The 27,500-nt window shown below is 35.1% G+C and overlaps 1 protein-coding gene and 1 long non-coding RNA gene across 6 annotated transcripts in view; both read right to left on the minus strand.

Annotated features, from left to right (window-relative positions):
- Nucleotides 1-27,500, minus strand: part of Rpb8 (DNA-directed RNA polymerases I, II, and III subunit Rpb8) — a 71,052-nt gene that overhangs the window by 28,690 nt on the left and 14,862 nt on the right. For 2 of the 3 annotated variants that reach the window (XM_035884383.2, XM_085660643.1), the window contains exons 3-4: nt 14,828-14,911; nt 7,285-7,465 (exon numbers count right to left, since the gene is read on the minus strand). In XM_035884383.2, coding sequence (XP_035740276.1) covers nt 7,285-7,465; nt 14,828-14,911 — 265 coding nt within the window. Of the gene's footprint in view, nt 1-835; nt 1,312-7,284; nt 7,466-14,827; nt 14,912-27,500 lie in introns of those variants that run through there. The other variant, XM_085660644.1, reaches the window with a different exon arrangement.
- Nucleotides 26,884-27,500, minus strand: part of LOC118449605 (uncharacterized) — a 2,405-nt gene continuing 1,788 nt past the window's right edge. Inside the window, exons 3-4 of one of the 3 annotated variants that reach the window (XR_014982820.1) lie at nt 27,281-27,500; nt 26,884-27,174 (exon numbers count right to left, since the gene is read on the minus strand). The exon at nt 27,281-27,500 is cut by the window's right edge and continues 204 nt beyond it. This is a non-coding gene — a long non-coding RNA (uncharacterized LOC118449605). The other 2 variants (XR_014982821.1, XR_014982819.1) reach the window with 2 other exon arrangements.

The raw sequence follows: 27,500 nt of genomic DNA on the forward strand, positions 1-27,500 counted from the left end.
TGTTCTGCAATTTGGTGCATCCGTCAGGAAATGTAGGGTCTTTGATACTTGCGAGCATGTACTATGTATGTATATCATCTGATGTATCTGTATGTTTGTTCTCTCTCTCTCTCTCTCTCTCTCTCTCTCTCTCTCTCTTTCTTTCTTTCTTTTTATAGTCTCATAGAGATCTTTGTTGAAAATCATATAGGATATGAAACACGTAACCTACGAGTTCTCTCTACCCCCGGTCGCTGATCATTTATCGAGGAACTTCATACTACTATTTATTACCTTCTGTATAAAAGCACGATATGTGTGCTAACTCATTGCCTTGAAATTAATATGCTACCGGCGAAGATAGAGAACCTGAGCATAACATGGTTAAGTTATGTTGACGTGATAAATGAGTATCATTTCATTTTTCCTTCTCCTTCTTCTTCTTTTTTTTCTTTTTCTTCATCGTCATCTTCTTATTTTTCCTTTTTTATATTACCAATCTTTTATTAGTGATCTATTATAAACTTTCATATTATAAAGAAAAACAAGAACCACACGGATGTTGCGTTTTAATTCAATCACTTTTATCATCAATTTATAATATTTAAGAGAAATAGAGGAGGGAGGAAAATAAGGATCTTAAAAACGCAATTAAAGTAGCTAATACAATAATAAGGACAAAGAACACAAATCTTTACTCATTATCTCTTTTTAGTCTTCTATTAAATGGATAAAATATAACATTATCGTTTACGCAAGAAAAGTGTTGAAAAGACTAAATCTCGTTTTATGAGTTTTAAATTCGAAAAAAAAAAGAAAAAAGAAAATAAAACACTTGCTGAACTTTCCCGCTTTAATTAATCTTCTTTCCATTTGAGCATTTAAAAGCCAATGTAAAAAAAGAAAAAAAAAAAAAAGAATATACGTATATATTAATAACCGTATTTCGTCTATGACGTTGTAATAACCGAAAAAAAAGAGAGAGGGAAGTTGAGCAAAAGCAAGAAGAAAGAAAAATGAAATAAAGTAAATATTAAAGAATAATAAACGACGAAATAATAAAGCAAGTATTTGGTTGGAAGCTGGTCGAAGCCCAGCTAAAAGCTCGAGCATCAGCTGATTGGCCGCCCGTGCGCGCGACTCAGCTGTTTTTGACAGCCCGGACGACCTTGCGTCCGCGACTAGAGGGCCGTATGCGCGCGCGTCCCTCGACCAATCATAATGTTGCTTACTCATGCGCACGCGTGCACGCACGCGCGTGATAATAGGCACCGTCCGTGATCAGCTGACTTGTTTGCTGGCTGGCTGGCTAGCTGGCTGGTACGACGAGAGCTAAGTAAAAAAATTTCTTGCGGTTTACAATAGGATTGTATTACCGTTCTTAACCGCGAAATTCGAGGAACGAACGAACATACAAAGTCTCTTTTATATTATCTTTAAATTTTGTCTTCTAAGAGAGTAACAAAAAATAAAAAAAAAATAGAAAAAAAAAAACAAAAAAAAAGAACAAAATATAATTTGAGTTGTTTTTTTTTCTTTCTTTCTTTCTTTCTTTCTTCTTTTGTTACAATAAAACGTAACACAAAGACACTGTGACCTTTCGATAAACTCTTAAAATGCTTAAATTAGAAAGAGAAACGTATAGAAAATTTTCGATTTTTTTTTCTTTCTTCTTTTTTCTTTTTTAAATACAAAGATTTTTTTGCATTATTTTTCATAAGCTTTTTCTTATCGTTATTTCTTTCGAAGTAAAAACATGAAGGAAAGTTAATTGAAAAATTGATTTCAAATAAAAATGTTAGAGAGAGATAGACGTCTATTGTCGATTAGAGAGAAAGATATGACTTTCACGAGCGACACGACAAGAACACACACATCATCATATACAACGCGAAAAAACACATACGCGCGGGCGCGAGTGCACGCACGTATATATATATATATTGGACAAAGCTCTCACGAAATCGATTCGCGTTGGTTGGAATAATTAACGGAGAATCGAGAGACCGGGACACAGGTAAAGGACGTAGAGACATATAACACGCACACGACAGCAACACATAGAATGGTACAGTACACACATAGAAGGCCTATCGAGGTTGCATTACGCGTTGTTGGCAACATCATGCGTGTGCCTGCGCGTTGCCAACGGATTAGCTATATCCATTCCGGGGTCTCGGACGACCCCGATCAATAATTCATTTCCCAGATGTCACGCCCCCGTTTGGCCTCGCGTACATACATATATCAATGTATATATACGTATACCAATGTGCATATGTATGTATATATATATATATATATATATATATATATATAATATATAGTTGTACGCGTACATGTATACGCCTACGTACGAATTGAAGTGACATTAGAATATTCATAGAGAGACACACGCGCGTACGCGCATACATAGACATATGTACACTAATCAAAAAAGAAAAATATATATATTAAAAAATAGAAAGACGATAAAATTTATAAATTCCATTCTCTTTAATACTTATGGAACTTATGAAAATTTTACTTTTATGAAACTATACGTCTTCTTCATTAATAATCGATTATACACCAAATCGGTCTCGAAATATTCAAAGATGATAAAATCAAATCCAAGGTGATATCGAAGCTATATATTATCCCATTTCCGTCTTCCTTTTAACTCATGACAAGACGATGAATGATACGTACGTCTTTCTTAATTAAATATATCGATTAAAGGATCTTACTTTCTTATACCCTCGAGGATATTTAGTGTAAAACGTTTCAAAGCTAGATTATAATAAAACGACGACAAGGACGAAGAGGACGACAATAACGATGAAGATGAAGATGAAGATGAAGGCGAAGACGACGACTACGATGACGATTACGACGATGACGATTACGATGATGATTATGATTATGACGACGACGACGACGACGACGACGACGACGACGATGATGACGATTCCTAATCTTTGTTCTCCGGAGAAGTAAGAAAAATCAAATATGATCACTTTATGTGAAACGTACTTTGTAAAATGAATCACAAGTAGTCAATCAGTGGATGAAATTTAACGAGCGACGAACAAAGAGAAAGAGAGATACAGATAGAGATAGACAAACAGACAGATAGACAGAGAGGGAGAAAGAGAGAAAGAGAGAGAGGGAGAGAGAGAGTTGACAGTGGAGAACTGTAAATGATTAAGAGGTCACTTCGTTGTACTCGTCCTCCTCTTACCTAGTGAATGAAAATAGAAAATTGCTGATATGGAAGAACGAGAAGAAGAGGATGATGATGATGATGATGATGATAATCATGATCATGATGCATCGTAAGATAAAATGGAACTGCCAAGATTTAACGAAAATATGTAAGATAAGATCTTTAAGCGTGGGTCGGTCGAAAATAAACTAACGGCGGTCCAAGATGATCCCTTCTAAATTCGTAAGTGTTCTTATGCGATCAAAATTTTCATGATGGATCCTTGATGGAGAAAAAGAGAGAGAGAGAGAGAGAGAGAGATCGAGAACGAATATCGACGTAGTCATTGTCATGGTCGATTGAGTGTCCTACGAACGAAAGGAAGTTTCTTCGCGTGTACATGTCCACTTTTTTTTTAACGATCCTCTTTTTTATCTTGATTACAACACGTCGACCGGTTTTCTCTCTTCCGTCCTCCTTCTTCGTTCTCGTAGAGAATTCTCTTTTGAGATCACATAGAAATAAAGAGAGAGAGAAAGAAAAAAAAAGAAAGAAAGAAAGATATATATATATATATATATATATATATATATATATATATAGAGAGAGAGAGAGAGAGAGAGAGAGAGAGAGAGGGAGAGAAAGAGGAGTAGCAATGATGACCACAAAGGCCAAGCTTCGCGAGCTCTTCGAGAGAGACCAGAGAAGTTCTGCATCCGAGAGATTGAAAGAGAGACAACCGGGTTGTAGTGGTCAGCTGGTAAACCAATGAGAGTTGCCAACGCCCCCAGAAAACTGAGATACCACCAGCTGTGTTCACTCGCTTCATTATCTACCGAGTGAACGCAGAGTGGCTCCCTGTTCTCCGAGAGCAGCTTTCGCCACCTCCTTTCTTTTGCCATCCACACTATTTTACCGACCGTGCTTCGTCGCTTCGATTCATCCTCATCATCATCCACATCATCATCATCAACATCATCATCATTACCACCACCATGATTCTTCTCCTTCTTCTCATATCTTTTCTCTCTCTTTTTTTCTCTCTATTCTTTTTTGTTCTGTTTTTTGTTTCTTTCTTTTTTAGTTTTGTTTTTGATATCTTTTTGTTTTTTCCCCGTTTCGCCGACTCTACTTTTACTTCTCCTCCTCCTCCTCCTCCTTCTCCTTCTCCTCTTCTTACTCCTCATCTCTTTCTCTTTTGTCTCTCTCCTTGTTGGATATTTTATCTTTTCTTTTCCTTTTTTTTTTCTTTTTTTTTTGATGTCGTAGCGAAGGATGATAGAGATAAAGCGATAACGAAGTACTTCTTCTCTCCTCGTAGCTCTGCTGAGCGTGCGAAAATTCGATACTCCAATTGTCTGATCCGTTACCGGCCGAGTATGTGCGGGTTAAAATTTATCATCCATTATTTTCCCAACTAATGAATAAATTTTGGTTAAATCAAATATTACTATTTATCTCCCTTGGAATTTTACCGATAATTGTAATATAACTGTCGACGATTTTTAATAAATTGAGAAGGGGAAAAAAAAACTGTTATAGATTGAAAATACAATTTCTTCCTCAATTTCTCTTCCTTCTTCTTGAATTAATAGGATTAATTATGATAGATTTCTTTCTTTTTTTCTTCTTTCCTTTTTTTTTCAGAACTAGATATTGAATTTGCGCGATAAAACTAATGAAAGAGAAGAAGATACGATAATTGTCGAGACGAATTGAAAACGATCAATGCAAGTGGTTTTTTTTTCTCTTTTTTTTTTTAATTCCTAATGCAAATTCAAATATCTATGTTAATTAAAATTGAATGAGAAAATTGTAATTCGATTTTTGAAGATTATTTACGTTCAAAGTTTTTAAGATATTTATAAATTTCCTGTCAAATATATTCCTTCGAGATACTTCTCCTGTCAAATATTAGAAAAATCTTTTTTCTGTTTTTTTGTTTTATTTTCTTTTGAAACGATTAAAAATTCTTGCGATATCTACGAGAGAGTATAAAGATATTTTTCGTTTGATTAAAAAATGTCTACTGTAACCTAGCTGTATGCGCTTTGCTCGGTCTTATCTTATCGAGTGTCTACATGCACCACGCTGCATTCTATCTTTGACAATAATATCATGAATACACACAGACATAGTCGAACGCTCGAATTCCACTTCGATAACCTGCATCATTCTCTTATGACGATACGACATTTACCATCTGGGACATCTCAATCGTATTTCAAGGTCAACGATAAGTCGCTCTTGAATTAACTTTATCTCTTTTAAACTTTTGTAACCGTAATGTTTGTTTGTTTTTTTTTATTTTACACGAAATGAAAAAATATATATATACATACACACAAACGCACATGTACGCACGAACACACATGCGCGCGTGCATATTTATATTTATACACGGAATGTCTCAGAATAAATGAAAAATATTTTAGGAGTGACTTCAACAAATCTGTACAATAAGAAAAAAACAAGTTCATATAAAGATACGCACCATTTGACTTTGTTTTCTCGCTGAATCTTTTGATAACTATTTTTTTATTGCTTAGATGAGCTAAAATCAGTCGCTAAAATATGCTTCTCTTATTCTCGGACACCCTGTATGTATATGTATACGTACATATATGTGTATGTATGTATATATATATTAGATAAAATAAAATATATATAGATAGATATATATATATATATATATATATATATTTTTAAAGACTCGATTTTGAAACACACATAAAAACTCGATGAAGCTATCATTAATTTTTTTACGTAATACGGAACAAAGAAACGTCTACTCGTTCGGCTTTTATGGCTCGTACCATTTAAGTAATGTCAAGGTCCACGAACGAAATTAACGTCCTCGTGATAAACAGTGATGATACGTAATTCGTATACTATCGAGATTCGTAAGATATCGAAACTATAAAGAGATTTCGAAAAAAATTCAATCTATAAGATTGAAAATAAAATTATAATTTTCTTTTTTATCTATTATCGTATATAAGAATTTATCGTATCTATTCTATTTGTTTTTTTTTATGTTAACGTGACTCACTTAAAGATAACTCTATTAAAAATGTTTTTACTTTGTACGCGTCTATCATTTTTCATTTAAATCGAGTAAAACTCTAAATATAGATTCTAAGTAGTATTAACTGTTGTTGATCAGCCCACCATTCTCCTTCGTTCATAAAGACGAGATATACAAGTACCTTTAAAAAATTATATATCCAATTTATATCGATTAATGTTTGTATTAAAAAAAATATATAAATATTATCGTTGATTGACAAAAGCGCGTTCACATTTTTTTTATTATTGTTTATAAACAATCGATCTTTTTTCCCCCATTTTTGTTTTCCTTTTTTGTCTTCCTCTTTCCTTTTCCATTTCTTTTTGTAATCTTTTTTTTTTCTTTGGTATATATATATATTTTTTTTTTACGTTGTTTGCACATAAAAAAAAAGACTGGCGTTCTATACTCTTTCATTCCTTTCGTATAAAGTAATACGCTTTTATTTAGTGATGGTCGAGATGGTACGAGATTGGAGAGAGCACTGGAAGCGGGCCAATCAGAGATCACAGAGCGGAAGCGCGCGTTTACGCGCTTCGTCGCCGCCACCACGTATAATAATATGTATATATATCCTCTTTACATGTGTATATATATACATATATATATATATATATACATATATATATATATCATACCTATACCAGTTTTACGTAGCGACGAGGAATAATATCAATGAAATATTTAGATCGCATTTAAAGTAAAATTAATGTTTATACAGACGAGAATATATCATACAATTTGTCCAATCGATTAATTGACCACTTTCTTCTCAATTATACGAATTAACTTTACGCGTATCGAAAGAAAAAAAGTAAATTAATTAATACGAATTTTATTAAAGTAGATCTATTCTCGATCTGTTCTTTATAAATTCAATTAAAGGTATTATTCGATTACGAATCGTAAAAATAAAGAGAAAAAAAAAATAAAAAAAGAAAGAAATAAATAAATTAAAATCATATGAGATCCATTTTAAGATATTATTTAATCTCTATTAACGTAAAACAAATTAATTAATGAATCAATGAATCATTAAAAAACTTACAATCTACTGCTAGGCTCGTTGCTTGCCTCGTCACCCTCGATCCGATAAACCTTTCCCGACATCACGTACTCAAAACTGTCTGCTCTCGAACCACCTTCTTGATCGGTTGCATTCCATTCGCCTCCGTCTGGATAACCATCCTCTCGAAGAGTCGTTGCTAATACTAAGCGAAATTTGTCACCTGAAATAAAGAAAGAAAACGACGTTACTAAGAAAAAATAAAGAGAGAGAGAGAGAGAGAGAGAGAGAGAGAGAGAGAGAGAGAGAGAGAGAGAGAGAGAGAGAGAGAGAGAAATAAGAAGAAAAAGAAAAAAAGAAAAATAAAGATAAACGATACAGTGAGAATTCGAAGGAAAAAGAGATATCGATCTTTTGCGTTCCATTATCTTAATAACGATCAAATATATCAGAATATGTCAAGACTATTTTTGTATCAGTGTACTATTAATGACTCCAAGGCATAACGGGGATTGAGTAAAAATGAGAACCTGCAAGTTTCGTTTTTTTTTTTTTTTTTTTTTTTTTTTTTTTTTTTTTTTAATTATTTCTATCGATTCTTTTTAACAGTTCTATCTTTGATCGTCATCGATCATTTCATTGCAGATGATTAATTAAGAAAATAGGGGAGGGTTCGAATAGGAAATTAAAAAAATCAAATATTTAATGAGGATACATACATGGAAATATATGTATCTTGAATAGAATCGTACTTGATAAATTTTTTATTCATTTACGATCGTTACTTCCATTGGCTCGACAGATCTATAATAGAGTAAAGAGTTACAAAGCTCGTGTAAAAGTCAAATGCGCGTTAGTCGAGTAATTCAAAATTGTTGGACACTGTGACGGTGACGATGACGATGATGGCAACCACGAACGAACGGTCTCGCGATATTGGCGATTACATAAGCGATCAGTAAATTACTCCCGCAAAGCAAAGTCGAACCAAGTCGAGTCGAGTCGAGCTCCGACGAAAACGGCCGAAAACGACCGAAACCGAAACTCCGATATGAGACGTATGTGTGATTAGTCACGCGTTCTATGTAACTACGTCAAATGAGAAAGATTTAGAAAATGAACTGTCAAAACGTGATTAGCTTATTTATTTTCTTTTTTTCAACATTTTATATTTCGACATTCGAAATATAAAGACAACAATGACGATGCTGATGCTGATAATGATGATGATGCTGATAACAGAGATGATGATGATGATGATAATGATGATGATGACGACGACGATGATGATTATAGAAAAATAAGCAATAATAGTGTGTGCGTATATGTAGAATAAATTAATCTGCATATTTCATAAATTTACATGTTAATTAATTATTAATTAACTATTATTATCGATCGTTTAAACTTACGAACAAAATGTTTTTAAGTGTACAAGTCAAATTAATACTTTGAGAAATGTCTTATGGAACAATAAGCCATTATGATCTAAACTGCACGCTCGGATGGTTAAAATATGCGAAACGCAAAGTTCCTCGCTCGAGAGAAGGCAACACGTACACGAAGAATCCTTAACGCGAAAGATACGACTTGGAGGGGAGTTACGAGCGAAAAGGACGAGAGAAATCGGGTGAAGGACGAGAAGGGGAGGTAGGTAGGTAGGTAGATAGGTAAGTAGAGAGAGAGAGAGAGAAAAGAGAGAAGAGGGAGAGAGAGAGAGAGAAGATAGAAGAGAGAGAGAAGAGAGAAGAAAGAGAGATAGAAGAGAGAAGAAAGAAAGAGAGAAGAGAGAAGAAAGAGAGAAGAGAGAAGAAAGAGAGAGAGAAGAGAAAGATACTAGCGATGGATCTGAAAGGGAAAAGGGACTCGGATTGTGAAAGGAGGTTAGGGTGTACGCTTGCTATTGGGAGAGGAAATATAGACAGATATAGGGACAGACAGAGACATAGAAAGAAAGAGAATCGCATGGTTGCTTCGTAAATGAGAAAGATATAAACAATATCTTTTTCAATGAATCTTCTTATCTTATCGTAGAAAAAGGAAACGCATGTTCGTTGTTACGATCGTTAGAGATTCTACACGTAAGAGAAGTTAGACTGTGAGTACAAGGTCAGGGTTAATTCCGTGAACATATATTCATGAAAATGCTATAGTATCACGCCGATCGATACCGCCGAACACGAGTACGAGTAGGAGGAGGAAGAGGAGATGGAGGAGGAGAAGGAGGAGGAAGAGGAGGGGAAAGAGAGAGAGGGATTTAGGAGGGGAATAGGAGACAAAGAGAGAGAGAGAGAGAGAGAGAGAGAGAGAGAGAGAGAGAGAGAGAGAAGACAACGATATTGGAAGATCTACGTAACCAATTGATCCTACTAGAAATTGTACTTGTAAGTATAGACACAAAGAGAGACGGAGAGACGGAGAGAAAGAGAGAGAGAGAGAGAGAGAGAGAGAGAGAAAGAGAGAGAGAGAGAGAGAAAGAGAGAGAGAGAGACATGGTGGATTCGCGACCTTGCGTGCGTCTCACGATTCCGTGAGAACGATCTTGGTAATTTCGAAAGTAAGACGAACGATCGAACTTCCTTTCCCCTATACACACAATCTCTCCACCATATTACAAACAAGCTTTTCCTTTCTAATAGTCGTATAATCGTGTGTTCATTCAAAACATCAAATGATCGTTTTATTTAATCTCGAATAAATAGAAATTTTTTTATTTATATTATAAAATATTATAGAAAGAAAGAGAGAGAGAGAGTGAGAGAGAGAGAGAGAGAGAGAGAGAGAGAGAGAGAGAGAGAGAGATAAAGAGATATAGATAGACAGATAGATAGACAAGTAGATAAATATATAGATAAATAGAGAGAGAAAAAGAGAGATAGGAAGTGAAAGACGATACCGTAGCACAAAATCCAAAGGAGAATTATGTTGAATGGCGTTGATATGAATAATACGAAGAGACGAAGATGATGACGACGCTAGAGAAAAGACTACGACTATGGCTATAGCTATGACTACGATTACGAATACAATTATGACGACGACAACGACGACGCACAAGCGATGACCGCCGCGCTCTTCTCCGGGCTACCCAAAAACCGCCATCTTGCTTCTTGACGTCAAAGTGCGCCACAGCTCGGTGCAGCGGAAGGGGAGAGAGGTATTGCTACGCTACGCCGACGATCCCCGACAAATTCGCATGATCGTTGTGATCATCGATCGCGAAGAAGAGACGCAGCGCACTCGTTGCATGTCATCAAATAATGCAGTATCCCGGAATTCTCCGAATAGAGCAATAAGCAACACGACGAATATATATATACATATATATATATACAAATACATATACATATACATACATATGTATATCATTCTCCCTCGACAATTTCCTCTTCCTTCATCCGGATAATAATGGAACAGATGAATCCAAATACGATAGTAGTAAAGTAGCAATAATAATAGTAGTAGTAGTTTAGTAGAGAACTGTACGCACACCTGTCGCAACCTTGTTCCTTCACGACGAGACTCGCAACGACGATTAACGGATGAGGCTGGTGTTCGATCCTCGCGAGGCAGTACACAGCTTCTCTCTCTTGTTCACCCTTTGCTCTCCCTCTCTCTTCTCCCTTTCTGCCTCCCTCGTCGACGCCCACGCGGCGTCATTTCTCCTCATCCTTGTTGTCGTCGTCGTCGTTGCGAGAAAGAGGAACACGCTCGAAATTTCCGCCACTGACGTCACACGAATCAAACAAGATGTCCGCCGCGGGTACTTTTTCACCGATAATCACCGTTTTCGCGGGAGAGAGTGAGAGAGAGAGAGAGAGAGAGAGAGAGAAAGAGAGAGAGAGAGAGAGAGAGAGAGAGAGAAAGAGAGAGAGCAAAAGAGAAAGAAAGAGATTGAGCGAGAAAGAGAAAGAAAGAGATTGAGCGAGAAAGAGAAATAAATATAAAGGTAGAAAGTAAAAGAGTAAAAGAGAGAGAGAAAGTGTGAGAAAAAGAGAAAAGGAAAAAAAAAGAAAAGAAGAAATAGAAAAAGAAACAAGAAGAAAATACGTATCGCAATAAAGAGCGGAAGAATCCACACACGAACGTAGTCGACTTCTTCCGTAGCACGGAGCGAGTAGCGGAGAGCGCGGCGCGCGCGACCGACACGGCTCCGAGTCTAAGCCGCTTTGACCTTGGCATTGAACTTGAGGGAGCTACCAGGTGAGGCGGGAGCGCTGCTTGCGCTGCTGCCGCCGTCGCCGTCGCCGTCGCGGCTAACGTCGGAGTGGGGAGAGCCACGATTCGCCGGGGCGAGTCAAGTCCGATTAGTGGGGGTAACTCGGAGACGTTCGCGAATGCTCGCCAGGGAACGGAGGGAGAGGGATTGCGTCATCTCGCGCAAGCCTCGACGCCGCGCGTCAATACAGCGGCCTGCTGCCTGGCCCCACGCGCTATAACCTTGCCACCCCTCTTGTAAGCGTGCTCGCGCGCGCTATCCCCACCATACTCTTTCTTTCTCTCTATCTTCGTCTTCCAGCATTTCTTTCTCCGTCTGTTATTTCGATCGCCTTTCTATCTTTTCTTCTTTTCTTTTCTTTCCTTTTCTTTTTCCTTTTTTTTCCTTCTAATCTCAGAATGAATTTTCTTTATCGTAAATCCTTTTTCTCGTTATCATACGTTTTTTTTTCTCATCTCTAAACTCTTCTGTACTTATTGATCGTATTCATGATTCACACATTTTAATATAAATGATGATAATAAACATACGTACATGTTGTTTAGTCGTTTTTCTAGTATTCACTGTACGATAATGAGAATATAGATCGATCGATGTTGTAGTAGACGAAACTCGAGGGAAGGTATCTTCTGGTTACTGCTGCTGCGCTTCTCTCTGTTGCTAATACTCTCTCTCTCTCTCTCTCTCTCTCTCTCTCTCTCTCTCACTCTCACTCTCACTCTCACTCACTCTCTCTCTCTCTCTCTCTCTTTCTCTCTCTCTCTTTCTCTTTCGATAGTGGTGGGGAATGAAGCGAGGGGAAGCCGTGAACGCATAAAAGAGAGAAAAAGAGAAGTAGAGAAGGGTGTACATTCGTGTGAGTGCTCACAGAAGGGGAATATGAATCTGTAAACATGCGGGAGGATCGACGGTGATACTGGCCAACCCCACCCTTTCGTGTCCTTCGTTACTTGTGGGTGTGACGCGCTCGCGCGCACTATTCCCACCTCTCACCAACGAATACGGGATAGATCCAGGATCGCGTCCATGGAGCCGCGTTCTCGAAACCGACCCTGTGCCGACCGTTCGGATAAGCGGGAAGGACGGAATTCGTGCTGGTGCTGGTGCTGCTGCCGCTGCTGCTGTTGCTGCGGCTGCAGCGTAACGTGGCCTTGGGCGCACTTGCAAGTCCGAGTGGGTTATGCGAATTGTACTCTTCTTCTCTTTCTCTTACTCTCTATTTCTTTGTACGATCTTTCTTTCTTCATCACTCATTGCGCATCCGAGTTGCGCTTACACGAAGTCACGTAGCGTGGTTTTATCAATGTCAACTTTTTTCCGAAATTTTCATTTTTTTTCTCGGTAAAGGAAAAATAAATCATGGGATTTTCTAACTTCATTGGGTTTATCGGAAAAGTATACGCTGTACCTGATTTTCATTAAAAATTATTATCAAGTAGATAAGAATTTTTTTTTCTTTTCCTTTTTCTTAAGTAAGACCGATAGAATTTTTTACTAAAACTTAATATGCATCAAAGGTGAGATTACAATTTATGCGAGACATGAATAGTAAGATTAATAAATAATTTGTATTTTTAAATGGAACGCCATTTAAAACGTAGCCATCTAACTATTAAGAAATATTTATTAGTAAAGGTCCTTTTAGAAATGAAATCACTTTTCTTTCCACTGTATATAAAGTATCTCCCGAGAATCATCCTTAACCAATTGAATTTTAATGGAATAAAAAAAGAAAAAAAAATAGAAAAAGAAAAAGATAAAAAAAAGAAAATAAAGAAAGAGAAAAGTGTAATTCGTTTTACAAAATATATGAAAAAGAAAGAAAGAGAATAGTTGATGCGCGCCGAAGTAACGATTCCGGTCGAAGGCCGAGATGAAAGCAAGCAGAGTAGCATACACTTCGAGATGCAGTACAGCCGGTAGCTGTTCTTGGCATATGTTCCATTTGGCATTCATCGTTGAAGCGGACATGACGCTCTCGCGAAATCTCATTCGACAGGGAAAATAGAAATTTGTAGCCGAATCGCACGTGCCATCTGAACCGAAAGTAATACAGGAAATAGAGAGCTTCGCAATTTCTACGTTCGTAACTCGTAAATCTCATTCTATTCCTGATTGTTAATCGAACTTAACTTTTTTATTTATAAACATATGTCAAGTAAAACCGATAAAATTCACTTTTCTAGATGAACAAAATCAGTCGATATACTTTCGTTCTCTTTCTTACTTTCTCTCTCTCTCTATCTCTCTCTCCCTCTCTCTCTCTCTCACTCTCTCTCTCTCTCGCTCTCTTGAATGCGCGCCCGTTAAATAATAACATCATAAAGAGAAAAGAAGAATGAAAAAAATTCGAAAACGTTCCTTTTCCACGTTAGTAAGTTAACAGAAAAGGAAAAGAAAAAAATTATAGGAAGTGAGGAAGAGAGAAAAAAGGCGTCTCGCCAACCGGAAATTACAACGGACGCATTCGTTCGTATGAAATGCAAACGAAGCTACACTGCGACGATTTGTTACATTCTCTCTCTCTCTCTCTCTCTCTCTCTCTCTCTCTCTCTCTCTCTCTCTCTCTCTCTCTCTATCTCTCTCTATCTCTCTCTCTGTTTCTTTGCATCTAACTCTGTTTCTACTATCCCTATTTAAAAAAACGTTCACTTTGAATGATCGATATACATACATATGTACATTGACGACAAGTGCCGAGTGCCATCGTTTGCTCTCGAAGTTGAAAAAGAATGATCGGCTTTGATACGACACTTTTGTACGTTAAAACGTCGTTCTTTGTCACGATATTATCCAAGGTCGTCTTTATGAAGAAATTAACGAAGAAACTGGGGTCACGGATAATATAACGAAGACGTTTGAAAGTCTTCCCTCGAACGTGACCTACATTAATACTGGACAAGACAGTTGATTTATATAAATATATATATATATATATATATATATATATATATATATAAATATATATATATAAATATATATATATAAATATATATATATATATATATATATATATATACACATACATATATATACACACGCGCATGACCGGAAAAATTGTACGTGTGTACGATTTGTTGTATATATACCTGCTTTTCCTTCTCATTCTGTTTTTCTCTACCGTGTCTATCAAATTTCTTTCCGCGACATAAACAAGTCATGCTATATCGTTCTATTTCTAAACAATATCAATTATAACAGATAATTCTACATGTGACACGAAATAAGAATTAAATTAAATTAATCACATAGCGAACTAGTTTATACATTTGGATTTTTTATTATATAAACACGATAACGAATACTTCTCAAACGTTTTATTTCATATATATTGAGAGACATGAAAAGAAGATAAAAACAACTCACCTAATTCCATAGGATAGAGCCAGCTATTGATGTCCAAAATAAGATCCATCTTGAAGGATTCTGACTCGCAATGTAGTCGGCTTACTGCGAAAGAGAGGGAAAAAACAAGATATAAAATTATTAAATTACTATTATTATTATTATTATTATTATTATTATTATTATTATTATTATTATTATTATTATTATTATTATTATTATTATTATTACTATTACTATTACTATTACTATTACTATTACTATTACTATTACTATTATTAACGAAATATGAAAGGGGTACGACGTGCGCAAGACGAATGCGTAAAAGCAATGGAGATCGTTCGTTTTGTGAGAGTCAAGGAGAATATTATTATTATTATTATTATTATTATTGTTATTATTATTATTATTATTATTATTATTATTATTATTATTATTATTATTATTATTTTATTTTTATTACTACGTCGCGTGTTCATCGCACGCGAGAGAACTCGAGCACCGACACGTAGGTATATCTCAAGATGACTCAACATTGAGAGACGTAGTATAGAAGCAAGAGGGGAAAGAAGGGAGGAGAAAGAGCAAAATCGCGAGAAAAGTCAGTAAACACAGCCAGTAAACACGTCGTATTCTTAGTATCAAAATACAATACGATGAAAATGACGAAGACGACGAAGACGACGACAACGACGGCGACACGACAACGACGACGACGACGACGGCGACGGCGACGACGACGACGACGAAGAAAAAGAAAAAGAGAATAGTTACGATAAAAAATAATGTACTGGGTGATCCGAGAATAACGTTATCGTGTGGGAGTAAAGGGTCGACTTCTAGCGAATCAGTTCGTCGCAATTTAACGATGTTTATCCTTCTTTAGATAGATGTATATAACTATATTACTTCGCTTCTACGTCGTCGTTTATTCTTCAATATCTTCTTTTTCTTCTTTTTAGGGATGAAGAACAAAAAAAGCAAACACGTTCTTTTTTTTTATTCTCGAAAGTTTACCAATCATGGATTATCGGAAAGTAAGAGGAGAGTCACTCTTCTTTCTTTTTCTATATTCATATCAACAATGTGTATGTAAGTGTATACGAGAGAGAGAGAGAGAGAGAGAGAGAGAGAGAGAGAGAGAGAGAGAGAGAGAGAGAGAAAGGATAACTATTTGATTGCAAGAGCGTTACATATGAGCGGACAAATATTTCGTCCATAAATTCATGCATACTCATAAATCGATGGATTTTGCGATAATTCCCTCATAATTCATTAGTTTCATACGTTGTCTCTCTTCCCCCCTCTCTCTCCTTCCCGCATCGACGTTTTCATGTGATAATGATTACAATTAATCTTTTAACCTAATATAGCGATTCTAATGAGATGATAAAAAGAAATAATTTGTGGTATATCGTAATTTTGATAATCGTTAAAGGAAGAAAATAAAGGATGAGAAATTATGATCTTCTTTGAAGGACAAATAGTGATACAAATTAGAGATTAAAATCGTAATGGTTATACCTAAAGCGAATTACTTCCATGGAAAAGTCGGTGATACGATCGTAAAGTGTATTATTATTATTATTATTATTATTATTATTATTTTTAAAAATGTCAACAAGATTTACGAAAGTAGGCGTGAATTTTGTCCGTTTGGAGATTATACGAACTTAACGGACACGAGTGTTTCGATAGAACACGCGATATATTTCATCGTTCAATTTTTTCTTTTTTCTTCTTTTTCTTTTTTTCTATGTATTGTTTTATTTTCAATTATACACTGTTTTTCGTTTCTGTCGTAAAAAATTCGGTATGAATTTTCTTTTCTCATTTTCATAAAATTATTTGCCTTCAAGAAAATTTCTTAAACACGAAAAAAAATTATCTCCGTTGTATTATAAAACAAATGATTTTGTACATTTTAAAAACCGATAAATTTTTTTTTCGGTGCTATCCGTTTCTTATCATATTATAATTACGATACAAATTGCACGGTGCAACCGTTTCATCATTCTACTCACGGATAATATATTATCCTCCGCTGAAACATATTTATATTTTTAGTAAAACGTTTAGTTTTTCTTTGCATATCGTTAAATAAAAACATGAAATCGAGAAAGAAAAATACTCGCAGACGAGCAAATGAAGATACCGCATTAAAAATATTATAATAATAATATATATATGCAAGATAATATAAAAAAATTGTATTTTTTTTTCGTTCAATTTATCTCTTACACACACACACACACACACACACACGACATTCGTATAAAAATCATGAACGGATAATATTAGACTTTTCAAAATTTAAATCGAAATTTACATGTAAATACCGTTCCATCTATTATATGAAAAAACAAAGAAAAAAAAAAAAAAAAGAAAAAAGAAAAAAATTATTATAAATTCTCAAATACACGGAAGAAGTCGAAAGGATTAATCTAATTTAAATTCATTAAAATGATATAAATGTAAAAAAAAAGAAAGAAAAAAGAAAAAAGAATATAAACAATGGCCATGTTTCATCATATTTAACGAAGTGTTATTCGTGTTCACGTCAACTCTGAGATTCCTCCCTGCTTTTTTGGTCGATTAAAATTGTTATTTTTTTCGAAAATGTATAAATATAAGAATCCGTAAACGTCGAAGCATATTTAAAAAAAAAAAAAAACGAAAGAAAAATCTCTTCATTTTCAACTAACGATTAATACAATAAAGTATCATTAAAAGTATAATTGTTCGCACTTGGAGTTTGAACAAGATTATTTCAAGTGAAACTCTTAAAAGGAAATCCGTTCCCTAATAGAACAATAATTAATCAGAAAGGCAAGAAAGTTTTTTGTTTTCTTTCTTTTTCACTCGTAAAACAAAAACTCGGTAAACTGCCGATCACGTGATATTCTATTTTTAATGGACGTCGTGATATTTATAAAATATGAATTATGATCGTTAATAACGTAAGTTAAAACTTTGACCTCTATCCTCTTTAAAAATAATCGATTACGAAGAAACGATTTTATATGATATTATAGATAGGTTCGAAAATTAATTCTTATATCTACGATGTCATGATATTGATAATAATAAATTGTATTATGAAATATAATTTTCGATGAGATGACTTTTAATCTAACGTATGTCCATGTCATTTGAACATTCTTACTAATAGGATCAACGTATAGGAAGTTATTAAAAGCGAGATGAAACGAAAATAAACTAACAAAAGATTTCTTTCTTTCTTACTCTCTCTCCCTTTCTCTCCCTCCCTCACTCCCCCCCCTCTCTCTCTATTTCTTTCTCGAGAATTTTGATCACGTGTAAATATACTTTCTATATAAATTTACTCACGAGCATCTCAGAGATCTTGCTTGTGACGTATATAATCGATCGAAAACGTGGGCTCGTTCCACAAATTTATTTCAAGTTCATCGTAATAATATACTCTTTGATTGAAATCGTCAATGATTAATACCCGTTGACATCGCACTTCCTTCTTCACTTGAAATTTCCATCCATCCATCCACACTTTTTACTCATTTTTTCCGTTTTTCTCTTAAAAAAGAAAAAAAAAAGAAAATAATAGTAATAATAATAATCATAATAACAATAATAATAATAATAATAATAATAATAATAATAATAATAATAATAATAATAATAATAATAATAATAATATAAGTAATAATAAATAAATAAATAAATAAGAAAGAAAAAATGAATAGAAAAAAAAGAAAAGAAAACCTATTAAAAAGATTTTACAAATCTAATGTAATTTTCCGTCGCGTTGCATCTTCGATAACGAACGATAAGCGTAGAACTTTTCCACTTGAAGGTTGTCCATTTTTTCTCTCTCTCCCTTTCTTCCCCACTCTTGTAACGTTTACGAATGAAACCATTCATGTTGCCTCTTATACACCACGAAGATAATAATCATCGTAAAATTTATCATTGAAAAATCCTAAATGAACGATCTCTTTCTCATGTCGGTGTCATCAATGACACCAACAGCCAGCTGGTTATCTTCTAATCGATTGAAGGACTTGCCGAGAAGCATCTGAGAAGTGAGGAAGTAATAAAAAAAAAAGAATGAGTGTTTCCGAGAGAGTGAGAAAGAGAAAGAGAGAGAACACCTACGACCTTTACGATCGCCCGGTGATTCGACTTCTCCGACGTAACGCACCGGATCTAACCTCCTCTACTTCCACCCACCCCCCGCTCTTCCCATACCTTGTTTTCCTCTCCTCCACTAGCAACCCCAAATGCCTCACTTTCCTTGAGTCCTTCCTTTCTCTCTTTCTCCTTCTCTCCCTCCTTCTTCCTCCCTTCTCCCCACCTCTCTCTCTCTTTCTCTCTCTTACTCTCCTCCTCCAATGACTTTGTTTTTGTGCCCTCTTTTGTGCACTCTCTTTCTCATGCGCGCAGATCAAGGAGGGGGATGCCTACTGGTACGGCCCGGTAACGCGAAAGGGATGGCAATGCACTTACCCCCGCCTTTGGGGGCGGTCCTTTCTCCTTCCATCTCATCTACCCTTCTCTCTCTCTCTCTCTCTTTCTCTTTCTCTCTCTCATGTGACCGATACGGCCTGTCCTTTACCTTGTGCTGCTCTCTGTGCCCTTTATATCTTCGAGTCGCGAATGGCGATTTTCGTCGATCTTATACAACAGCCTTTTTCCAATCGAACCATTGCTATTGTCTCTGTTGTCCAGTATCCTTTTTTCGTTCTTGATATCCTTTGAGTTTATACATATCACTAATATTACATGACTCTCCTTCATTCGTCTTTTTTTGTTTAACTTTTGTTTTCAGGGTAGAAACTAATTAGCTTCGAATTTGTTTTTGATCTTTTTTTTTGTTTTTTTTTTTTCCTTCTTTTTTCCTCTTTATCATCATTATTATTACTGTTATTATAATCTGTTTTGATATCCTTTGATCGAATTACAAATTATTATCTTTCTTCTTTTTCTCATTTTGAATATTAATCTTTCTTCGGTACGATTGATTAACATTATCCTTTATTCCCGTTATTCAGAAAAAAACGATTAACTATTTAATCTTTTTTTTTAATTCTTTTCTGATAAACAGAGAGAAAGAATCCCGATGAAATCACAAGACCCATGTAACCGATAATGCGTCCACCCTACGACGGACGCATGGCTATCGATTTTTATATACCATTGTCATCCGCACTCGCGCAATGCCCATTTGCGAGCGAACAATCTTCCTAGTCGGTATTTCTGATAATGCGGGCGTGCCCCTATCTCCGTAATCGTTTTTGTGATATTTTCTCCTTGACATTTTTTTATTGTACTATTTCTCTTCGACATCTAATATTATTAATTTATCTAATATTATTAGATAAATGTGATAACGATAAATTTTTTATGAGAAAAATCAAGTTGTAAATAAAAAAATAAATAAATAAATAAATAAATAAATAAATAAATAAATAAATATATATATATATATAAATATAAATATATAAAATGGATTTAATGCAAAACAAACTCTTCAAATAATCAAGATTTCAAATAAATTAAAATCATGAGACGAGAATCACAAAGATCGATCGATCAATCAATCGAGCAGACCGATAGCAAGGTAAAGGGAGAGTCTCGCCCTTACCTTTACTCTATATCCATTCATCGTATATACACTCTATCACAGCCGCAAGGGTTAAACCCTCGTACTTCAAATTTCAAGCAAATCGATATGTCGACCTTCGGACCCTCGACGATCCCAATGTTACATCTCCGTCTATCTCCGTTGTTCGAGCGGAATGACGAATATTTACAAGAAAATTTAAGGTAGTTTCTATGTTTTCCGAAAATCGTTCGATGTTTAAAAAAAAAAAAAAAAAGATACGAAGAAGAAGGGAAAGAAGAAGGGAAATAAGAAGAAGAAAAAACAAAAATACTTAACTATAAAAACAAAATGAAGAGACTAGAGAATCCAAAAGGGGAACAAAGAAGAAGAAGAAGAAAGAGAAAGAGGATCTAAAGGGGTGAGTTAAAGCCGGTAGAGGAATAGAAAGGAAGGGTGACTTTGGTACAAGGGTTCTCAACTGCGCAGTGTCGCTATTCGTTATCGATCGGTTTGCAAGCGCTATAAATACTGGGCACCGGGCTCTCGGCACCCCTCCGGCGCCACCTACGTAACGTTCTACCCCTCTCAACCTTTTATTTCTCTTTGTCTCTCTGTCTCTCTCTCTTTCTCTCTCTCCCTGTCTCTCTCTCTCTCTCTCTCTCTCTCTCTGTTTCTCTTTCTCTCTGTATCGGTCGAGTCACGACCACCCACAAACCACCACCAGCACCACTAAATACAAACACCTCTACTGCTGCTACTGCTGTTGCTTCTGTGTTGCTGCTGCTTCTGTGCTGCTGCTGCTGCTGCTACTGCTACTGCTGCTACTGGTACTACTACTGCTGATGTTTCTGCTGCTGATGCTGCTGCTGTTACCAGCACTACTACTCTGCTCGATACGCCCTCGAGCCCCTTCTACAACCCTCTTCTCCTCTCACCAACCAACCCCTCCTCACTAGCACGTAACTACGATGGAAGAGGGGCGTGAAACCTTGACCTTCAAAAGCAGCACGATGAGCGAGCGAGGGTGGTGGCCATCATAGCTCCTTTCCACAGTGATGGAGAACCGTCCCTGGCCTCACCCGCCACAACCCTTCCGATACCAGCCTCCTCCTTCTCCTTCGCCTTCTTCTTTTCTTCTATTTCTTTTCTATATATTCAATACCTTTCTTTCTCTCTCTCTTTTTCTCTCTCTCTCTTTCTCTTTCTCTCTCTCTCTCTCTCTCTCTCTCTCTCTCTCTCTCTTTCTCGCTCTCACTCTCTATGACATTACCACTACACATCACCACAACTCAATTCCTATTTCCTTTCACAGCATCGGTTTTTTATTCCATCATATTCACCACATCTGTATCTTACTCGTATCTTTTCTTTGTGATATTCAAAACGAAAAAGAAAAAAAAAAAAAAGAGAGAGAGAATGTTCGTCTATAATGTTATATTTTCTTCGTTATTACGGAAAAAAAAAGAAATAGAATAGAAAATGTCTACTTCCTATAATAATATCAATACGTTTTATCTATCTGATTTTTTTTTAAATGTTAAATATATTATCATATTTACTGAAATATATATTATGCATTCGGACGAAAAAAATTCTAACAATTCAAATTTCTGCCTTCTCTCTCGAAGGTATATATATGCAGATAATTTAAAATTGGAATGATCAAAAAGCTAACGACCGATAATTTAGAAGACAAAGAACGCATATAGAAAATTTTGTGAAATAAACACGATGTGTTTGTTCGATAGGTCGATTGAACAGAATGACTACGACAATGACGAGCATATGGGAACGGAACGTACGAAATACACGTCAGCCACGTTTACGAACCCGAGAATACAAAGTAGCATTCTCGATAACTCGAAGGTCTTGCTACGAATGACGCGTATCGACGGACTCGTTCGTAGGTACATAAAAAGAAGAAAAAAAGAAGAAAAAAAAAAGAAAAAAAAGAAAAAAGAAAGAAAGAAAGAAAGAAAGAAAAAGAAAAGAAAAAGAGAAAAAGACGAACCTGACGATAACGCAACGACGAACAATAACGATTATAGACAGTGTCCGGAACAAGTTCGAAATCGATGATACGAGAAAAGCTTCATTCTAACGAACTATATTAATATATTAATATATTAATACGACTTAAAGTTGATTAAATTAAAATATTCTCTATCTAACTCTATGTAACATTTATTTTGTGTGTGTGTGTGTATACGTATGCATATGCGATTGTATTATTTTTATCGACAAAAAATTTGTAATATTAATACTTCAAGAACGATCGTAAATTAACATTAGAACTATTTATTTTTATCATATCTGCCAGTTTGACAGTACTAAAAGAAAAAAGGAAAAAAAAGAAAAAGAAAAAAAAAAGAAAAAAGTAACCGCACACGCTCACACATACCACTCTTCGTTCGTCATTATTTGTAATTTATTTAAATAGTCGAAATAGTAAATAAATAAACACAAACAGATTTCGGTTAAAGAAACAGATATGAAAGAAAAAAAAAGAAAGAAAGAAAGAAAGAAAAAAGAAAGAAAGAAAAGAATCTTCTAATAATTATAATTTCGTTAATCGATTAAAAAGAAAACCATCTCAAAACCGTTGATTTACAAGTTCAATAATTCTAATGTTAAATTAAAAAACTATTGTTTTAACTAACGATGAACAATTAACGATTTAAAATATATGTACGCATGTGCGATTTTTCTTTCCTCGTTTTTCTTTCTTTTTTCTTTTTTTTATTACTTATCGAATTAACATCGAGCCATTATAATGAAATTTCGAAACAATTCTAATCTCATATTCATGTATTCTCATCCACCTCCCTCCTCCCTTTTTTTCTCATCATAATATATAGCAATTGTCGCGTTAAAAAAGAATATCCATGCGAGTTAGAGACTAAATCCACACGAAGGGAGAACGGTCGATATTTCGTGCACATGCTCGCCCGTGTGTGCAAAAGGCAAAGGAAGTAGAATAAGTAGAAGTAGAAGTAGAAGTAAAAGAAGAAAAAGAAGAGGAGGATGAAGAAGAAGAAGAAGAGGTGGAGAACGAAGAAGAAGAAGAAAAAGAAGAGGTGAAGGATAAAGAAGAAGAAGAAGAAGAGGTGGAGGACGAAGAGGAAGAAGAATAGATGGAGGACGAAAAATAAGAAATGGCGACAACAAAATGACGACAAGGACAGTGATGACGACGACGACGACGACGACGACGACGACGACGACGACGACGACGACGACGACGACGACGACGACGACGACGACGACGACGACGACGACGACGACGACGACGAAGAAGAAGAAGAAGAAGAAGAAGAAGAAGAAGAAGAAGAAGAAGAAGAAGTAGAAGAAGAAAAAGAAGACGAATACATCGATCGTGCTGGACGGGTAGAGAAAGGTTGTTTTTTTCCATTTATACAACTCGTCCCGAAGAGAAATAAAAAGAATCTGGCATGAGGAGGACCACTGTAGGCAGAAAAAAGAAAGAAAAAAAGAAAGAAAGAAAGAGAGAGAGAGAGAGAGAGAGAGAGAGAGAGAGAGAGAGAGAGAGAGAGAGAGAGAGACAGAGAGAATGAGATAGATAGATAGATAGATATAAAGAGGGGGGAGGGAGAGAGAGGGAGAGATCGAAAGCTATGGTATTTCGAAGCGTTGCGCAATCCTTCTTTCGCACAGCCGTCGTCTCTCCTCTCCTCTTCTCTCTCTCTCTCTTTCTCTCCGGTTTGTCAGCTGGTTTCAAGGTCGCCCGCTCCAGGAGATGATTTCAGAAAGGAGAGAGACACGAGTACGAACTTCGAATCTTCCAACGACTCGTTTTAACTGTCGAGCGTTCTCGTTTCGAAAATATACGAGGCATGCGATGTATCGAAAAAAAAAAAAAGAAAAAAAAAAGAAAAAAAAAAGAAAGAAAGAAAACGAAAAAAGAAAAAATCAACAATATGAAAAAAAAACAAAAAAAGAAGAAGAACTGAAAAAGAAAATTATAATAACACATCTCTTACGTGAGATTCTTATGATAAATGAAGCTATAAAAGATGATATCGTAACGATCTCATTAAATGCATGAAAATGTTAGCTTTTTCTTTTTTCTTTATTCTTTTTATTGGTTTTCTTTTATTTCTATCCTTTTTTTCTTTTTTTTTTAATAAATCATGACTAAAATCGACAATAATTTTCGACTTTACATATAATTTTTGTGTTTTAATGATCTGTCAACGAGAAAATAGAACTATTCAAAATGAACAAGATGCTTTCAAGAAATCATATCATATGTACAAAGGTGCTCGTTAAAGTGATTCCAAAGGTGTTACGTAAATACTAGTTACGCGATATCAAAGTGTTAATGCTTGCACTTGTTCGATCAAGAGACTGCGCTTGCTATGATAATAATCATTTAATAGTAACTCGTTTATATCTCGTATTAAAATCCTATTTATAATCGTTTTAAAACGATATATATATATATATATATATATATATGTATATATAAAACGAATTAAATAATATAAATAAAATTATAAGATATTGTTAGGTACATCAGTGTACCTAAAAAATTGTGTTTAATTTTTCCTTCCTCTTTGTCACACGCACATTATTGATCTATCGTTAAAATATCTTACGAAGTCACGGAGAAAGATAGACACGGGCTCTTAATAATCCGACTATACATCAAATAGGATTAACCGCTGAACAGCTTCGGATGAAGTCTTTGAGTGGGAACCTACCATCATGGCCATAACCACTGACATGGCTGTGATCGAGTTTCGAAGGAAACTAGTTTACGAAAAAGCTTCATCGATCGAATTCGAAACTATACCAAATATACATACATATATACATACATACATACATATATACGTATATATATGCTATACTTCACTTTCTATGTATCTATCGATTAGATGGATTAACTAACATTTTAAGGGGCTATCTGAAATTCTGAAAACGAAAAAAAAAAAAAGAAAAAAGGTAGAAGGGAGAAATTATCTTAAGGCGATAATTATACTAACGCGTGCACACATATATAGACACACGCACTCAATTATAATTAATTATATAATAAGACTGTACATATCTACTTATTAACTTTCCAGTCACCTTCTTTCCTCTCAATCTTCAAATTGGTATAACTAACATTTAAAGAAACTATTTGAAATTCTACCGAAGGAAAAAAAGAGAGAAAAGATTAAAAAAAAAGAAAAAAGAAAAAAGAAGAAATGATCTTAATTAAGACGATCAAGTTTTTTTTCTTTCTTTCTTTTTTTTTTCTTTTTTCTTTTTTAGACAAACAAAAAAATCTATTATAACGTTAAAAACGAATACTGTTAACGTGAAATAATCCTCGATGCGTCCGATACACAAACCATACGGATATTCTGTTATCGGCATATATCTCTCTTATTCGTCGAATAAATAAGCTACGGGATGAGCATTTGCAAGAGAGAGGATCGATGAGATAATGATTAATGCTGTGCGAAATTGATGGGCTAATTGACAAAGCAGCAGCAGCAACAGAAACAGCAACAGCAACAGTAGCAATAGCAGCAGCAGCAACAGCAACAGCAACAGCAATAGCAACAGCAACAGCAACAGCAGCAGCAGCAGTAGCAGCAGCAGCAGTCGAAGCGCAAGTCGGCTTAGAAGCGATATCGTTCAAAGAGGAACGTGAATGGGAATTGCAGGGGAAAGCGAAAGAGGAGGGAGAGAGGGAGAAATGGGAGAGAGAGATGGAGAAAGGGGGGAGAGAGAGAGAGAAGGAGAAAGAAAAAGAAGGGGACAGACAGACAGATAGATAGATAGATAGATAAATAGATAGATAGATAGATAGATAGATAGATAGATAGATAGATAGATAGATAGATAGATAGATAGATAGATAGATAGATAGATAGATAGATAGACAGACAGACAGAAAGAGAGAGCATAACAGGTGAAGAGATCATAGTAGCTGATAGTAAGTGAGTCGAAGTCTATTTTATCTGTCTAGCCTCGAAGTATTAAACTAAACTCTATCGTTGGAAAACCAAGTACTTGGATTCATGCATTTGACATTTTGAACTTTCAAGTTATTCTTGAAAAATTCAGGAGCCGAGAAATTCAAGAATTATTCAGAAAGAAAGAAAGAGAGAGAGAGAGAGAGAGAGAGAGAAATCGATTGTAGGATGACTAACGATAAGAAACAAAAAATATTTAGGAATTTAATAGATACGTCTTTTTGATGAATTTCGCGAATTCTCGATAGGGACATTATTCTTATCGTTTATGTTCTTTCTCTTGAACGAACTCTACGATCGATCGCATCACGTGCTACTTCCAAACAAAATAATGAACAGAGAGACAGAGAGAAGGAGGAAGAGAGATAGAGAAAGACAGAGAATAAATTTATGATGAGTATAACGAACGTCATCGGGGAATAGATGAAAAAGTAAATTCAATGAAACATGACAACATAATTCATTGTTATAGCAACGTAATCATAAAAAAAAAAGATACTTGCAGAAAATATCATCCTTTTTCTTTGTTATTGTTGTTATTGTATAACTTCTTTGAAAACTTAACGATATAATTACATTTTCAATAAATGATCTGTCAATTACACTCGATGTAGTTTAACGTTCATAGAATGGATGCATGAAGAAATAATTTACTCCTGGAACACCCTTTCCACGAAAGAAGGGATATAGCTCGAACATGGTTATGCGAGATACGAACTACGCAATTTCCCCGTTTCATCATTTACGCGTCGATCCTACGTTGATTCTGCGTCACGACGAGTATCATACTGTAAACATTTTCAACACACGCATGATGTTAGGTTAATGACCAATTAACGAAGCGAATGACGAAAAAATGTCATTCATTTAATCGTCCGAAGAAGACATACTCACTTTGTACGAAACGTAATATCTGTTTACACTTTAAAGAATTAAAATGATAAAAGATCCAACCTTTCATTTCGATTTTTCTGTGTAATGTAATTTTAAGGGAGAAAACAAAAAAAAAAAAAAAGAAAATATATAAATAAGTCAATTTTTAAACTGATCAAGTTTAGAAACGAACATATGTTATTTTTTAGCATTAGTCGACAAACACAATTTTCGTTATCGC

This window comes from Vespa mandarinia, chromosome 12, assembly GCF_050613455.1.
Source record: "Vespa mandarinia isolate Hongniang chromosome 12, ASM5061345v1, whole genome shotgun sequence".
NCBI classification, from domain to species: Eukaryota; Metazoa; Arthropoda; class Insecta; order Hymenoptera; family Vespidae; genus Vespa; species Vespa mandarinia.